We start from the raw sequence: 16,986 nt of genomic DNA, 5'->3' as shown, positions 1-16,986 counted from the left end.
CTCGCATTAATTTCCTTTAGTTACCTTTACTTCATACTGTAAACAGAACATTGTGATTCTTAGATAACATTTTGGTGGTTTCTCGCGACAATGATTGGTAATAGATTATTAAAGGAACACAATCTTAAGGTTCTTTTACACGATGGCCCATCATAGTGGCTCACTATTATGGGCCAACGTGTAGAAAGGGTAGTGTTGTCGGATGGCTTATGGCGCGGCGAATGGCGATGAGATGGCCGCGGTGTCGGTTTATCGTCCGCACATCAAAGGCCAGCGATGACGGTACGTATATCTATCTACACGTGGCCCAGTCCAAAGTGCGTGCTCGAACGCGGACAAGTTTGAAAAATGGAATCTTGAGCGTTGCGAGTGTTTCAAAGCACGAGAGTTAAACAAAATTTGCCCCGAGTGAAACACAAAAATTTTCACCACACCAACCCGAAGCAAATATTACATGTAAAATATAAAACAAAATCAAACCAAATCAGAAATCAGAAATTATTGATACAAATGAATGTTATTAAATATTTATCACCCAAAATCATCATCTAAAAGTCAATTCTACCAGCAAACATAAAAAAAACAACTCAATATTTGCATTTGATTACTTTGCCTGACATGTGAATAAAATACAACTTCAACTATCAGTTTTCGAAGTGAAAAGTAAGCCTTTCCGAGCTGGTGTGGTGAAAAGTCTATTAACAGGACAAATATCTTGTGGAACGGAACTATGAACAATTGTTATATTTGTTATTATCGTTAAGTAATTCTAAGGCTAGCTGCAAGGCTGCCACTCCACCCGCTTCTCCCACCTCTCATGGCTCCTCTACACGATGGGCCAACGCCGGCCAGTCCAAGGGACGCATTTATGCGTTAGAGGGAGCAAGCAAATTGCTATCTCATTCTACCGCATGGCTGCGTCCCTTGGAGTGCCCGGGGCTGGCCCGATGTGTAGAGGAGCCATTATACGCACCTACCTAGAAGTCCGACTAAGTTACGAGACAAGACTGTCATGTACTGTAATAATGTTATACCTTTAAGTTCTGACTGTAAATTGATTAATAGACGTAGCATACGTAGCATATGTAGTGTATGTGTGTGTGTTTGTGTGTGATATTAAATGTTTTAAAATTTAAGACCAAGTTCGGCCTGGCCAGCCACATAAGAGCTCACGCCAGACAACGTCCATGATATTTATTTAGGGTCGCCGTCATCGAAAACGATGAGGACTATATATATAAATGTTTTAACCTTGCCGCTTTTCGAACGAACTTCAATGAGTTCATCTTTTATTTAAACTTCTTAGCCCCACTTGTACCATCCCACTAATCCGTGGTTAAGCGGTTTAACTGTTAACCCAGAGTCAAATTGTATCGGTAACAGTGGTAACTCCAGATTTAACCGGTTAACCCCTGGTTAGTAGAATGGTGCAAGTGGCGCTTAAAAGTGTAATGCTAAGACTATTTACTAGGTGTTTTGAAATATTAAGTGTGATTTCTGATTGGACTCCCTTCTTACGCTTGATGATATCCTGTCTGGTTTTCCTTGTAACTGTCTTACCTTCGAGTATCGTTTCAATTTCTTCCGAAATCGTTTCAGGCAGTATGGTGGTTTTAGTGTGTGTTGGTTGCTCCTCTTCCAGCTCTTGGGACACCTTAACGGCGGTGATAGGTTCTTCACTTTCCTTTTCGGTGGCTATGATTTTAGCCAACGGTTCTTTCGTTCCCTTATTGATGACGCGCCGGGCTGGTTTGCGTTTTTTATCTTCGCTAGTTTCAGGTCGAACTTCATTGATTTCGACCTTATCGAGAACTTCGTCTATGACCCTAACGGTCTCTATTGTATGTGTGTCGGCAAGTGGCGTTGTTGTGTCATTAGTGTGTTCTTGTGTAGAGTGTACTGATATGATGGGTGTGTTATCGCCTACTCGTTCTGTGATGATTTGTGTGGTATCTGTAAGAGGTCCCTTCTTAGACTTGATAATTTTATGTGTGGGTTTCTTTGTCTTACCGCTGGGAGTAGTTTCAGTTTCTTCCGATATTTTCTCCGGCAGTTCGAAGATCTCACCGGGAGTTGGTTGTTCTTCCTCTGGCGCTGAGGCAACCGTTGCTGTGGTGATGGGTTCTTCACCTTCCTTTTCGATTGTTGTTATTTCAGTCACCTGTTCTTTAGGTTCCTTTTTAATGACGCCCTTAGTAGTTTTGACCTTTTTAACTGTGCCGGTATCAGTTCGTACTGGAGTGACCTCTCCCTTTTCGGGAGGTCCCTCTACGACCCTAGCAGTTTTAAGTGTGTATGTGTCTATTAATGGTGATGTGGTGTCATCTGTATATTCTTGTGTAGTGTGTACTAACATGATAGGTGCGCTATCGTCTACTTGTTCTGTGGTGATTTGTGTGGTATCTATAAGAGGTCCCTTTTTACGCTTAATGATTTTCTTTGTAACTGTCTTACCTTCTGGTGTTGTTTCAATTTCTTCTGCTATCTCTTCTGCCAGCTCAACGGTCTCTCTCGGTGTCGTTTGATCATCCTCTGTCGCTGGGAAAACCGTAACTGTTGTGATGGGCTCTTCGCCTTCGTTTTCGATTGTTGTTATTTCAGTCACCGGTTCATTAGGTCCATTTTTAATGACGCGCTTAGTGGTTTTAACCTTTTTGACTTCCCCGATATCTGTGCGTACTTGAGTGACCTTGACCTTTTCGAGAGCTTCCTCTACGACCCTAGCAGTTTCAAGTGTGTGTGTATTGAATAGTGGTTTTGTGGTGTCATCTGTGTATTCCTGTGTGGTGTGTACTGATATGATGGGTGTGTCATCGTCTACTTGTTCGGTGGTGATTTGTGTGGTATCTGTAAGAGGTCCCTTTTTACGCCTAATGATTCTCTTTGTAGTTTTATTTGTAACTGTCTCGCCTTCTGGTGTATTTCCAGTTTCTTCTGCTATCTCTTCTGGCATCTCAACGGTCTCTATAGGTGTCGTTTGATCTTCTTCCAGCGCTGGGGAAACCGTAACTATTGTGATTGGCTCTTCGCCTTCGTTTTCGATTGTTGTTATTTCAGTCACCGGTTCATTAGGTCCCTTTTTAATGACGCGCTTTGTGGTTTTGACCTTTTTGACTTCCCCGGTATCTGTGCGTACTTGAGTGACCTCGACCTTTTCGGGAGCTTCCTCTACGACCCTAGCAGTTTTAAGTGTGTATGTGTCTATTAATGGTGATGTGGTGTCATCTGTGTATTCTTGTGTAGTGTGTACTGATATGATAGGTGTGCTATCGTCTACTTGTTCTGTGGTGATTTGTGTGGTATCTGTAAGAGGTCCCTTTTTACGCTTAATGATTTTCTTTGTAACCATCTTACCTTCTGGTGTTGTTTCAATTTCTTCTGGCAGCTCAACGGTCTCTCTCGGTGTCGCTTGATCATCCTCTGTAGCTGGGAAAACCGTATCTGTTGTGATGGGCTCTTCGCCTTCGTTTTCGATTGTTGTTATTTCAGTCACCGGTTCCTTAGGTCCCTTTTTAATGACGCGCTTTGTGGTTTTAACCGTTTTGACTTCCCCGGTATCTGTGCGTACTTGAGTGACCTCGACCTTGTCGGGAGCTTCCTCTACGACCCTAGCAGTTTCAAGTATGTGTGTATCGAATAGTGGTTTAGTGGTTTCATCTGTGTATTCTTGTATGGTGTGTACTGATATGATGGGTGTGTCATCGTCTACTTGTTCGGTGGTGATTTGTGTGGTATCTGTAAGAGGTCCCTTTTTACGCTTAATGATTCTCTTTGTAGTTTTATTTGTAACTGTCTCGCCTTCTGGTGTAGTTTCAGTTTCTTCTGTTATCTCTTCTGGCATCTCAACGGTCTCTATAGGTGTCGTTTGATCTTCTTCCAGCGCTGGGGAATACGTAACTATTGTGATTGGCTCTTCGCCTTCGTTTTCGATTGTTGTTATTTCAGTCACCGGTTCATTAGGTCCCTTTTTAATGACGCGCTTTGTGGTTTTGACCTTTTTGACTTCCCCGGTATCTGAGCGTACTTGAGTGACCTCGACCTTTTCGGGACCTTCCTCTACGACCCTAGCAGTTTTAAGCGTGTATGTGTCTATTAATGGTGATGTGGTGTCATCTGTGTATTCTTGTGTAGTGTGTACTGATATGATAGGTGTGCTATCGTCTACTTGTTCTGTGGTGATTTGTGTGGTATCTGTAAGAGGTCCCTTTTTACGCTTAATGATTCTCTTTGTAGTTTTCTTTGTAACTGTCTTACCTTCTGGTGTAGTGTCAGTTTCTTCTGCTATCTCTTCTGGCAGCTCAACGGTCTCTATCGGTGTAGTTTGATCTTCCTCTGGCGCTGGGGAAACCGTAACTGTTGTGATGGGCTCTTCACCTTCTTTTTCGATTGTTGTTATTTCAGTCACAGGTTCTTTTGGTCCCTTTTTGATTACGCGCTTAGTAGTTTTGACCTTTTTGACTTCGCCGGTATCAGTTCGTACTTGAGTGACCTCAACCTTTTCGGGAGTTTCCTCTACAACTCTAGCAGTTTCAAGTGTGTGTGTGTCCAATAAAGGTTTTGTGGTGTCATCATGTAATTCTTGTGTGGTGTGTACTGAAATGATCGGTTTTTCATCGTCTACTTGTTCGGTGGTGATTTGTGTAGTTTCTGTAAGTGGTCCCTTTTTACGCTTAATGATTCTCTTTGTAGTTTTCTTTGTAATTGTCTTACCTTCTGGTGTAGTGTCAGTTTCTTCTGCTATCTCTTCTGGCAGCTCAACGGTCTCTATCAGTGTAGTTTGATCTTCCTCTGGCGCTGGGGAAACCGTAACTGTTGTGATGGGCTCTTCACCTTCTTTTTCGATGGTTGTAATTTCAGTCACTGGTTCTTTTGGTCCCTTTTTGATTACACGCTTAGTAGTTTTGACCTTTTTGATTTCGCCGGTATCTGTGCGTACTTGAGTGACCTCGACCTTTTCTGGAGCTTCCTCTACGACCCTAGCAGTTTCAAGTATGTGTGTATCGAATAGTGGTTTTGTGATTTCATCCGTGTATTCTTGTGTAGTGTGTACTGATATGATGGGTGTGTCATCGTCTACTTGTTCAGTGGTGATTTGTGTGGTATCTGTAAGAGGTCCCTTTTTACGCTTAATGATTCTCTTTGTAGTTTTCTTTGTAACTGTCTTACCTTCTGGTGTAGTGTCAGTTTCTTCTGCTATCTCTTCTGGCAGCTCAACGGTCTCTATCAGTGTAGTTTGATCTTCCTCTGGCGCTGGGGAAACCGTAACTGTTGTGATGGGCTCTTCACCTTCTTTTTCGATGGTTGTAATTTCAGTCACTGGTTCTTTTGGTCCCTTTTTGATTACACGCTTAGTAGTTTTGACCTTTTTGATTTCGCCGGTATCAGTTCGTACTTGAGTGACCTCAACCTTTTCGGGAGTTTCCTCTACAACTTTAGCAGTTTCAAGTATTTGTGTGTCCAATAAAGGTTCTGTGGTGTCATCGTGTAATTCTTGTGTGGTGTGTACTGAAATGATAGGTGTTTCATCGTCTATTTGTTCGGTGGTGATTTGTGTAGTTTCTGTGTGTGGTCCCTTTTTACGCTTAATGATTCTCTTTGTAGTTTTCTTTGTAACTATCTTACCTTCTGGTGTAGTGTCAGTTTCTTCTGATATCTCTTCTGGCAGCTCAACGGTCTCTATCGGTGTAGTTTGATTTTCCTCTGGCGCTGAGGAAACCGTAACTGTTGTGATGGGCTCTTCACCTTCTTTTTCGATGGTTGTAATTTCGGTCACCGGTTCTTTTGGTCCCTTTTTGATTACGCGCTTAGTAGTTTTGACCTTTTTGATTTCGCCGGTATCAGTTCGTACTTGAGTAACCTCAACCTTTTCGGGAATTTCCTCTACAACTCTAGCAGTTTCAAGTGTGTGTGTGTCCAATAAAGGTTTTGTGGTGTCATCATGTAATTCTTGTGTGGTGTGTACTGATATGATAGGTGTTTCATCGTCTTCTTGTTCGGTGGTGATTTGTGTAGTTTCTGTAAGTGGTCCCTTTTTACGCTTAATGATTCTCTTTGTAGTTTTCTTTGTAACCGTCTTACCTTCTGGTGTAGTGTCAGTCTCTTCTGATATCTCTTCTGGCAGCTCAACGGTTTCTGTCGGTGTAGTTTGATCTTCCTCTGGCGCTGGGGAAACCGTAACTGTTGTGATGGGCTCTTCACCTTCTTTTTCGATTGTTGTAATTTCAGTCACTGGTTCTTTTGGACCCTTTTTGATTACGCGCTTAGTAGTTTTGACCTTTTTGACTTCGCCGGTATCAGTTCGTACTTGAGTGACCTCAACCTTTTCGGGAATTTCCTCTACAACTCTAGCAGTTTCAAGTGTGTGTGTGTCCAATAACGGTTTTGTGGTGTCATCATGTAATTCTTGTGTGGTGTGTACTGAAATGATAGGTGTTTCATCGTCTACTTGTTCGGTGGTGATTTGTGTAGTTTCTGTAAGTGGTCCCTTTTTACGCTTAATGATTCTCTTTGTAGTTTTCTTTGTAACTATCTTACCTTCTGGTGTAGTGTCAGTTTCTTCTGATATCTCTTCTGGCAGCTCAACGGTCTCTATCGGTGTAGTTTGATCTTCCTCTGGCGCTGAGGAAACCGTAACTGTTGTGATGGGCTCTTCACCTTCTTTTTCGATGGTTGTAATTTCAGTCACTGGTTCTTTTGGTCCCTTTTTGATTACGCGCTTAGTAGTTTTGACCTTTTTGATTTCGCCGGTATCAGTTCGTACTTGAGTGACCTCAACCTTTTCGGGAGTTTCCTCTACAACTCTAGCAGTTTCAAGTGTGTGTGTGTCCATTAAAGGTTTTGTGGTGTCATCATGTAATTCTTGTGTGGTGTGTACTGAAATGATAGGTGTTTCATCGTCTACTTGTTCGGTGGTGATTTGTGTGGTATCTGTAAGAGGTCCCTTTTTACGCTTAATGATTCTCTTTGTAGTTTTCTTTGTAACTGTCTTACCTTCTGGTGTAGAGTCAGTTTCTTCTGCTATCTCTTCTGGCAGTTCAACTGTATCTATCGATGTTAATTGATCCTCCTCTGGCACAAGGGCAACCGTTACTGTGGTAATGGGTTCTTCACCCTCTGTTTCGATTGTTGTGATTTCGGTAACTGGTTCTTTTGGACCCTTTTTGATGACGCGCTTGGTGGTTTTAACCTTCTTTTCATCACCAGTTTCGGTGCGTACTTGCGTGATATCGACCTTCTCAGGAGCTTCCTCGACGACCCTAGCTTTCTCAGGTGTGTGTTTTGTGTCAAATGGTGTAGTTGTATCATCAGTAATTTCTTGTGTGGTGTGTACTGATATGACAGGTGTCTCATCGTCTACTTGTTCGGTGGTGATATGTGTGGTCTCTGTGAGTGGTCCCTTCTTACGCTTGATGATTCTCTTGGTAGTTTTCTTTGTGACTGTCTTACCTTCGGGCGTTGTTTCGCTCTGTTCTGCTACTTCTTCTGGTAGCTCGATGGTTTCTACTGGTGTGATCTGTTCATCCTCTGGCACTGGGGCAAGCGTCACTGTGGTAATGGGTTCTTCACCCTCTTTTTCGATTGTTGTGATTTCGGTAACTGGTTCTTTTGGACCCTTTTTGATGACGCGCTTGGTGGTTTTAACCTTCTTTACATCACCAGTTTCGGTGCGCACTTGCGTGATATCGACCTTCTCAGGAGCTTCCTCGACGACCCTAGCTTTCTCAGGTGTGTGTTTTGTGTCAAATGGTGTAGTTGTATCATCAGTAATTTCTTGTGTGGTGTGTACTGATATGACAGGTGTCTCATCGTCTACTTGTTCCGTGGTGATATGTGTGGTCTCTGTGAGTGGTCCCTTCTTACGCTTGATGATTCTCTTGGTAGTTTTCTTTGTGACTGTCTTACCTTCGGGCGTTGTTTCGCTCTGTTCTGCTACTTCTTCTGGTAGCTCGATGGTTTCTACTGGTGTGATCTGTTCATCCTCTGGCACTGGGGCAAGCGTCACTGTGGTAATGGGTTCTTCACCCTCTTTTTCGATTGTTGTGATTTCGGTAACTGGTTCTTTTGGACCCTTTTTGATGACGCGCTTGGTGGTTTTAACCTTCTTTACATCACCAGTTTCGGTGCGCACTTGCGTGATATCGACCTTCTCAGGAGCTTCCTCGACGACCCTAGCTTTCTCAGGTGTGTGTTTTGTGTCAAATGGTGTAGTTGTATCATCAGTAATTTCTTGTGTGGTGTGTACTGATATGACGGGTGTTTCATCGTCTACTTGTTCAGTGGTGATTTGTGTGGTTTCTGTAAGTGGTCCCTTCTTACGCTTGATGATTCTCTTAGTAGTTTTCTTTGTCACTGACTTACCTTCGGGCGTCGTTTCACTCTGTTCTGCTACCTCTTCTGGCAGCTCGATGGTTTCCACTGGTGTAATTTGTTCTTCTTCTGGCACTGGGGCAACCGTCACTGTGGTAATGGGTTCTTCGCCCTCTTTTTCGATTGTTGTGATTTCGGTGACTGGTTCTTTTGGACCCTTTTTGATGACGCGCTTGGTAGTTTTGACCTTCTTTACATCACCAGTTTCGGTGCGTACTTGCGTGATCTCGACCTTTTCAGGAGCTTCCTCGACGACCCTAGCTTTCTCAGGTGTGTGTTTTGTGTCAAATGGTGTAGTTGTATCATCAGTAATTTCTTGTGTGGTGTGTACTGATATGACGGGTGTTTCATCGTCTACTTGTTCAGTGGTGATTTGTGTGGTTTCTGTAAGTGGTCCCTTCTTACGCTTGATGATTCTCTTAGTAGTTTTCTTTGTCACTGACTTACCTTCGGGCGTCGTTTCACTCTGTTCTGCTACCTCTTCTGGCAGCTCGATGGTTTCCACTGGTGTAATTTGTTCTTCTGGCACTGGGGCAACCGTCACTGTGGTAATGGGTTCTTCGCCCTCTTTTTCGATTGTTGTGATTTCGGTGACTGGTTCTTTTGGACCCTTTTTGATGACGCGCTTGGTAGTTTTGACCTTCTTTATATCACCTGTTTCAGTACGCACTTGCGTGATGTTGACCTTCTCAGGAGCTTCCTCGACGACCCTAGCTTTCTCAGGTGTGTGTTTTGTGTCAAATGGTGTAGTTGTATCATCAGTAATTTCTTGTGTGGTGTGTACTGATATGACGGGTGTCTCATCGTCTACTTGTTCAGTGGTGATTTGTGTGGTTTCTGTAAGTGGTCCCTTCTTACGCTTGATGATTCTCTTGGTAGTTTTCTTTGTGACTGTCTTACCTTCGGGCGTTGTTTCGCTCTCTTCTGCTGTCTCTTCTGGTAGCTCGATGGTTTCTTCTGGTGTAAATTGTTCTTCTTCTGGCACTGATGAAACCGTCACCGTGGTAATGGGTTCTTCACCCTCTTTTTCGATTGTTGTGATTTCAGTAACAGGTTCTTTTGAACCCTTCTTGATGACGCGCTTGGTGGTTTTAACCTTCTTTACATCACCTGTTTCGGTACGTACTTGCGTGATCTCGACCTTCTCAGGAGCTTCCTCAACGACCGTGGCTTTTTTAGGTTTATGTTTTTCGTCAAATGGTGTAGTTGTATCGTCAGTAATTTCTTGTGTGGTGTGTACTGATATGACGGGTGTTTCATCGTCTACTTGCTCAGTGGTGATTTGTGTGGTTTCTGTAAGTGGTCCCTTCTTACGCTTGATGATTCTCTTGGTAGTTTTCTTTGTGACTGTCTTACCTTCGGGTGTCGTTTCGCTCTGTTCTGCTACCTCTTCTGGCAGCTCGATGGTTTCAACTGGTGTAATTTGTTCTTCTTCTGGTACTGGTGCAACCGTCACTGTGGTAATGGGTTCTTCACCCTCTGTTTCGATTGTTGTGATTTCGGTAACTGGTTCTTTTGGACCCTTTTTGATGACGCGCTTGGTGGTTTTAACCTTCTTTACATCACCAGTTTCGGTACGTACTTGCGTGATCTCGACCTTCTCAGGAGCTTCTTCGACGACCCTGGCTTTCTCAGGTGTGTGTTTTGTGTCAAATGGTGTAGTTGTATCATCAGTAATTTCTTGTGTGGTGTGTACTGATATGATCGGTGTTTCATCGTCTACTTGCTCAGTGGTGATTTGTGTGGTTTCTGTAAGTGGTCCTTTCTTACGCTTGATGATTCTCTTGGTAGTTTTCTTTGTGACTGTCTTACCTTCGGGTGTCGTTTCGCTCTGTTCTGCTACCTCTTCTGGCAGCTCGATGGTTTTCACTGGTGTAATTTGTTCTTCTCCTGGTACTGGGGCAACCGTTACTGTGGTAATGGGTTCTTCACCCTCTTTTTCGATTGTTGTGATTTCGGTAACTGGTTCTTTTGGACCCTTTTTGATGACGCGCTTGGTAGTTTTGACTTTCTTTACGTCACCAGTTTCGGTACGTACTTGCGTGATCTCGACTTTCTCAGGAGCTTCCTCGACGACCCTAGCTTTATCAGGTGTGTGTTTTGTGTCAAATGGTGTAGTTGTATCATCAGTAATTTCTTGTGTGGTGTGTACTGATATGACGGGTGTTTCATCGTCTACTTGTTCAGTGGTGATTTGTGTGGTTTCTGTAAGTGGTCCCTTCTTACGCTTGATGATTCTCTTGGTAGTTTTCTTAGTGACTGTCTTACCTTCGGGTGTCGTTTCGCTCTGTTCTGCTACCTCTTCTGGCAGCTCGATGGTTTCCACTGGTGTAATTTGTTCTTCTTCTGGTACTGGGGCAACCGTCACTGTGATAATGGGTTCTTCACCCTCTTTTTCGATTGTTGTGATTTCGGTAACTGGTTCTTTTGGACCCTTTTTGATGACGCGCTTGGTAGTTTTGACTTTCTTTAGGTCACCAGTTTCGGTACGTACTTGCGTGATCTCGACTTTCTCAGGAGCTTCTTCGACGACCCTGGCTTTCTTGGGTTTGTGTTTTTTATCAAATGGTGTAGTTGTATCATCAGTTATTTCTTCTGTGGTGTGTACTGATATGACGGGTGTCTCATCGTCTACTTGTTCAGTGGTGATTTGTGTGGTTTCTGTAAGTGGTCCCTTCTTACGCTTGATGATTCTCTTGGTAGTTTTCTTTGTGACTGTCTTACCTTCGGGTGTCGTTTCGCTCTGTTCTGCTACCTCTTCTGGCAGCTCGATGGTTTCAACTGGTGTAATTTGTTCTTCTTCTGGTACTGGTGCAACCGTCACTGTGGTAATGGGTTCTTCACCCTCTGTTTCGATTGTTGTGATTTCGGTAACTGGTTCTTTTGGACCCTTTTTGATGACGCGCTTGGTGGTTTTAACCTTCTTTACATCACCAGTTTCGGTACGTACTTGCGTGATCTCGACCTTCTCAGGAGCTTCTTCGACGACCCTGGCTTTCTCAGGTGTGTGTTTTGTGTCAAATGGTGTAGTTGTATCATCAGTAATTTCTTGTGTGGTGTGTACTGATATGATCGGTGTTTCATCGTCTACTTGCTCAGTGGTGATTTGTGTGGTTTCTGTAAGTGGTCCTTTCTTACGCTTGATGATTCTCTTGGTAGTTTTCTTTGTGACTGTCTTACCTTCGGGTGTCGTTTCGCTCTGTTCTGCTACCTCTTCTGGCAGCTCGATGGTTTTCACTGGTGTAATTTGTTCTTCTCCTGGTACTGGGGCAACCGTTACTGTGGTAATGGGTTCTTCACCCTCTTTTTCGATTGTTGTGATTTCGGTAACTGGTTCTTTTGGACCCTTTTTGATGACGCGCTTGGTAGTTTTGACTTTCTTTACGTCACCAGTTTCGGTACGTACTTGCGTGATCTCGACTTTCTCAGGAGCTTCCTCGACGACCCTAGCTTTATCAGGTGTGTGTTTTGTGTCAAATGGTGTAGTTGTATCATCAGTAATTTCTTCTGTGGTGTGTACTGATATGACGGGTGTTTCATCGTCTACTTGTTCAGTGGTGATTTGTGTGGTTTCTGTAAGTGGTCCCTTCTTACGCTTGATGATTCTCTTGGTAGTTTTCTTAGTGACTGTCTTACCTTCGGGTGTCGTTTCGCTCTGTTCTGCTACCTCTTCTGGCAGCTCGATGGTTTCCACTGGTGTAATTTGTTCTTCTTCTGGTACTGGGGCAACCGTCACTGTGATAATGGGTTCTTCACCCTCTTTTTCGATTGTTGTGATTTCGGTAACTGGTTCTTTTGGACCCTTTTTGATGATGCGCTTGGTAGTTTTGACCTTTTTTACTTCACCAGTTTCGGTACGTACTTGCGTGATCTCGACTTTCTCAGGAGCTTCTTCGACGACCCTGGCTTTCTTGGGTTTGTGTTTTTTATCAAATGGTGTAGTTGTATCATCAGTTATTTCTTCTGTGGTGTGTACTGATATGACGGGTGTCTCATCGTCTACTTGTTCAGTGGTGATTTGTGTGGTTTCTGTAAGTGGTCCCTTCTTACGCTTGATGATTCTCTTGGTAGTTTTCTTTGTGACTGTCTTACCTTCGGGTGTCGTTTCGCTCTGTTCTGCTACCTCTTCTGGCAGCTCGATGGTTTCAACTGGTGTAATTTGTTCTTCTTCTGGTACTGGTGCAACCGTCACTGTGGTAATGGGTTCTTCACCCTCTTTTTCGATTGTTGTGATTTCGGTAACGGGTTCTTTTGGACCCTTTTTGATGACGCGCTTGGTAGTTTTGACTTTCTTTACATCACCGGTTTCGGTACGTACTTGCGTGATCTCGACCTTCTCAGGAGCTTCTTCGACGACTCTGGCTTTTTTAGGTTTATGTTTTTCATCAAATGGTGTAGTTGTATCATCGGTAATTTCTTCTGTGGTGTGTACTGATATGACGGGTGTCTCATCGTCTACTTGTTCAGTGGTGATTTGTGTGGTTTCTGTAAGTGGTCCCTTCTTACGCTTGATGATTCTCTTGGTAGTTTTCTTTGTGACTGTCTTACCTTCGGGTGTCGTTTCGCTCTGTTCTGCTACCTCTTCTGGCAGTTCGATGGTCTCAACTGGTGTAATTTGTTCTTCTTCTGGCACCGGGGCAACCGTCACTGTGGTAATGGGTTCTTCACCCTCTTTTTCGATTGTGGTGATTTCGGTAACTGGTTCTTTTGGACCCTTTTTGATGACGCGCTTGGTAGTTTTGACCTTTTTTACTTCACCAGTTTCGGTACGTACTTGCGTGATCTCGACTTTCTCAGGAGCTTCTTCGACGACCCTGGCTTTCTTGGGTTTGTGTTTTTTATCAAACGGTGTAGTTGTATCATCAGTTATTTCTTCTGTGGTGTGTACTGATATGATGGGTGTCTCATCGTCTACTTGTTCAGTGGTGATTTGTGTGGTTTCTGTAAGTGGTCCCTTCTTACGCTTAATGATTCTCTTGGTAGTTTTCTTTATGACTGTCTTACCCTCGGGCGTTGTTTCACTCTGTTCTGCTACCTCTTCTGGCAGCTCGATGGTCTCCACTGGTGTAATTTGTTCTTCTTCTGGTACTGGGGCAACCGTCACGGTGGTAATAGGTTCTTCACCCTCTTTTTCGATTGTTGTGATTTCGGTAACTGGTTCTTTTGGACCCTTTTTGATGACGCGCTTGGTAGTTTTGACTTTCTTTACGTCACCAGTTTCGGTACGTACTTGCGTGATCTCGACTTTCTCAGGAGCTTCCTCGACGACCCTAGCTATGTCAGGTGTGTGTTTTGTGTCAAATGGTGTAGTTGTATCATCAGTAATTTCTTCTGTGGTGTGTACTGATATGACGGGTGTTTCATCGTCTACTTGTTCAGTGGTGATTTGTGTGGTTTCTGTAAGTGGTCCCTTCTTACGCTTGATGATTCTCTTGGTAGTTTTCTTTGTGACTGTCTTACCTTCGGGTGTCGTTTCGCTCTGTTCTGCTACCTCTTCTGGCAGTTCGATGGTCTCAACTGGTGTAATTTGTTCTTCTTCTGGCACCGGGGCAACCGTCACTGTGGTAATGGGTTCTTCACCCTCTTTTTCGATTGTGGTGATTTCGGTAACTGGTTCTTTTGGACCCTTTTTGATGACGCGCTTGGTAGTTTTGACCTTTTTTACTTCACCAGTTTCGGTACGTACTTGCGTGATCTCGACTTTCTCAGGAGCTTCTTCGACGACCCTGGCTTTCTTGGGTTTGTGTTTTTTATCAAACGGTGTAGTTGTATCATCAGTTATTTCTTCTGTGGTGTGTACTGATATGATGGGTGTCTCATCGTCTACTTGTTCAGTGGTGATTTGTGTGGTTTCTGTAAGTGGTCCCTTCTTACGCTTAATGATTCTCTTGGTAGTTTTCTTTATGACTGTCTTACCCTCGGGCGTTGTTTCACTCTGTTCTGCTACCTCTTCTGGCAGCTCGATGGTCTCCACTGGTGTAATTTGTTCTTCTTCTGGTACTGGGGCAACCGTCACGGTGGTAATAGGTTCTTCACCCTCTTTTTCGATTGTTGTGATTTCGGTAACGGGTTCTTTAGGACCCTTTTTCATGACGCGCTTGGTAGTTTTGACCTTCTTTACATCACCAGTTTCGGTACGTACTTGCGTGATCTCGACCTTCTCAGGTGCTTCTTCGACGACTCTGGCTTTTTTAGGTTTATGTTTTTCATCAAATGGTGTAGTTGTATCATCGGTAATTTCTTCTGTGGTGTGTACTGATATGACCGGTGTTTCATCGTCTACTTGTTCAGTGGTTATTTGTGTGGTTTCTGTAACTGGTCCCTTCTTACGCTTAATGATTCTCTTGGTAGTTTTCTTTGTAACGGTCTTACCTTCGGGTGTCGTTTCGCTCTGTTCTGCTACCTCTTCTGGCAGCTCGATGGTTTCCACTGGTGTAATTTGTTCTTCTGGCACTGGGGCAACCGTCACTGTGATAATGGGTTCTTCACCCTCTGTTTCGATTGTTGTGATTTCGGTGGCTGGTTCTTTTGGACCCTTTTTGATGACGCGCTTGGTAGTTTTGACCTTCTTTACATCACCAGTTTCGGTGCGTACTTGTGTTATTTCGACCTTCTCAGGAGCTTCCTCGACGACCCTGGCTTTCTTAGGTTTGTGTTTTTCGTCAAATGGTGTAGTTGTATCATCAGTTATTTCTTCTGTGGTGTGTACTGATATGACAGGTGTCTCATCGTCTACTTGTTCAGTGGTGATTTGTGTGGTTTCTGTAAGTGGTCCCTTCTTACGCTTGATGATTCTCTTGGTAGTTTTCTTTGTGACTGTCTTACCTTCGGGTGTCGTTTCGCTCTGTTCTGCTACCTCTTCTGGCAGTTCGATGGTCTCCACTGGTGTAATTTGTTCTTCTTCTGGCACTGGGGCAACTGTTACTGTGGTAATGGGTTCTTCTCCCTCTTTTTCGATTGTTGTGATTTCAGTAACAGGTTCTTTTGGACCCTTTTTGATGACACGCTTGGTAGTTTTGACCTTCTTTATATCGCCAGTTTCGGTACGTACTTCCGTGATCTCGACCTTCTCAGGAGCTTCCTCGACGACCCTTGCTTTCTTAGGTTTGTGTTTTTCGTCAAATGGTGTAGTTGTATCATCAGTAATTTCTTGTGTGGTGTGTACTGATATGACGGGTGTCTCATCGTCTACTTGTTCAGTGGTGATTTGTGTGGTTTCTGTAAGTGGTCCCTTCTTACGCTTGATGATTCTCTTGGTAGTTTTCTTTGTGACTGTCTTACCTTCGGGTGTCGTTTCGCTCTGTTCTGCTACCTCTTCTGGCAGTTCGATGGTCTCCACTGATGTAATTTGTTCTTCTGGCACTGGGGCAACTGTCACTGTGGTAATGGGTTCTTCACCCTCTTTTTCGATTGTTGTGATTTCAGTAACAGGTTCTTTCGGACCCTTTTTGATGACGCGCTTGGTAGTTTTGACCTTCTTTACATCACCAGTTTCGGTGCGTACTTGTGTGATTTCGACGTGCTGTGGAGCTTCCTCGACGACCCTAGCTTTCTCAGGTGTGTGTTTTTCGTCAAATGGTGTAGTTGTATCATCAGTAATTTCTTGTGTGGTGTGTACTGATATGACGGGTGTTTCATCGTCTACTTGCTCAGTGGTGATTTGTGTGGTTTCTGTAAGTGGTCCCTTCTTACGCTTGATGATTCTCTTGGTAGTTTTCTTTGTGACTGTCTTACCTTCGGGTGTCGTTTCGCTCTGTTCTGCTACCTCTTCTGGCAGCTCGATGGTTTCAACTGGTGTATTTTGTTCTTCTTCTGGTACTGGTGCAACCGTCACTGTGGTAATGGGTTCTTCACCCTCTTTTTCGATTGTTGTGATTTCGGTAACGGGTTCTTTTGGACCCTTTTTGATGACGCGCTTGGTAGTTTTGACTTTCTTTACATCACCGGTTTCGGTACGTATTTGCGTGATCTCGACCTTCTCAGGAGCTTCTTCGACGACTCTGGCTTTTTTAGGTTTATGTTTTTCATCAAATGGTGTAGTTGTATCATCGGTAATTTCTTCTGTGGTGTGTACTGATATGACGGGTGTCTCATCGTCTACTTGTTCAGTGGTAATTTGTGTGGTTTCTATGAGTGGTCCCTTCTTACGCTTAATGATTCTCTTGGTAGTTTTCTTTATGACTGTCTTACCTTCGGGTGTCGTTTCGCTCTGTTCTGCTATCTCTTCTGGCAGTTCGATGGTCTCCACTGGTGTAATTTGTTCTTCTTCTGGTACTGGGGCAACCGTCACGGTGGTAATAGGTTCTTCACCCTCTTTTTCGATTGTTGTGATTTCGGTAACGGTTTCTTTTGGACCCTTTTTGATGACGCGCTTGGTAGTTTTGACCTTCTTTACATCCCCAGTTTCGGTACGTACTTGCGTGATCTCGACCTTCTCAGGAGCTTCTTCGACGACCCTGGCTTTCTTGGGTTTGTGTTTTTTATCAAATGGTGTAGTTGTATCATCAGTTATTTCTTCTGTGGTGTGTACTGATATGACGGGTGTCTCATCGTCTACTTGTTCAGTGGTGATTTGTGTGGTTTCTGTAAGTGGTCCCTTCTTACGCTTAATGATTCTCT

The 16,986-nt window shown here is 43.7% G+C and overlaps 1 protein-coding gene across 3 annotated transcripts in view; it reads right to left on the bottom strand.

Annotated features, from left to right (window-relative positions):
- Window positions 1-16,986, bottom strand: part of LOC134678295 (titin) — a 145,764-nt gene that overhangs the window by 17,662 nt on the left and 111,116 nt on the right. The window contains exon 44 of one of the 3 annotated variants that reach the window (XM_063536789.1): window positions 4,255-5,362. The exons of the other annotated variants lie outside the window; for them this stretch is intronic. Coding sequence (XP_063392859.1) covers window positions 4,255-5,362 — 1,108 coding nt within the window. The remainder of the gene's footprint in view (window positions 1-4,254; window positions 5,363-16,986) is intronic. 3 annotated transcript variants of the gene reach the window in all.

The sequence above is a fragment of the Cydia fagiglandana genome, chromosome Z (genome assembly GCF_963556715.1).
Source record: "Cydia fagiglandana chromosome Z, ilCydFagi1.1, whole genome shotgun sequence".
NCBI lineage: Eukaryota > Metazoa > Arthropoda > Insecta > Lepidoptera > Tortricidae > Cydia > Cydia fagiglandana.
Note: the sequence above shows the minus strand (reverse complement) of the source record. Positions and strands in the feature narration are given on the sequence as shown.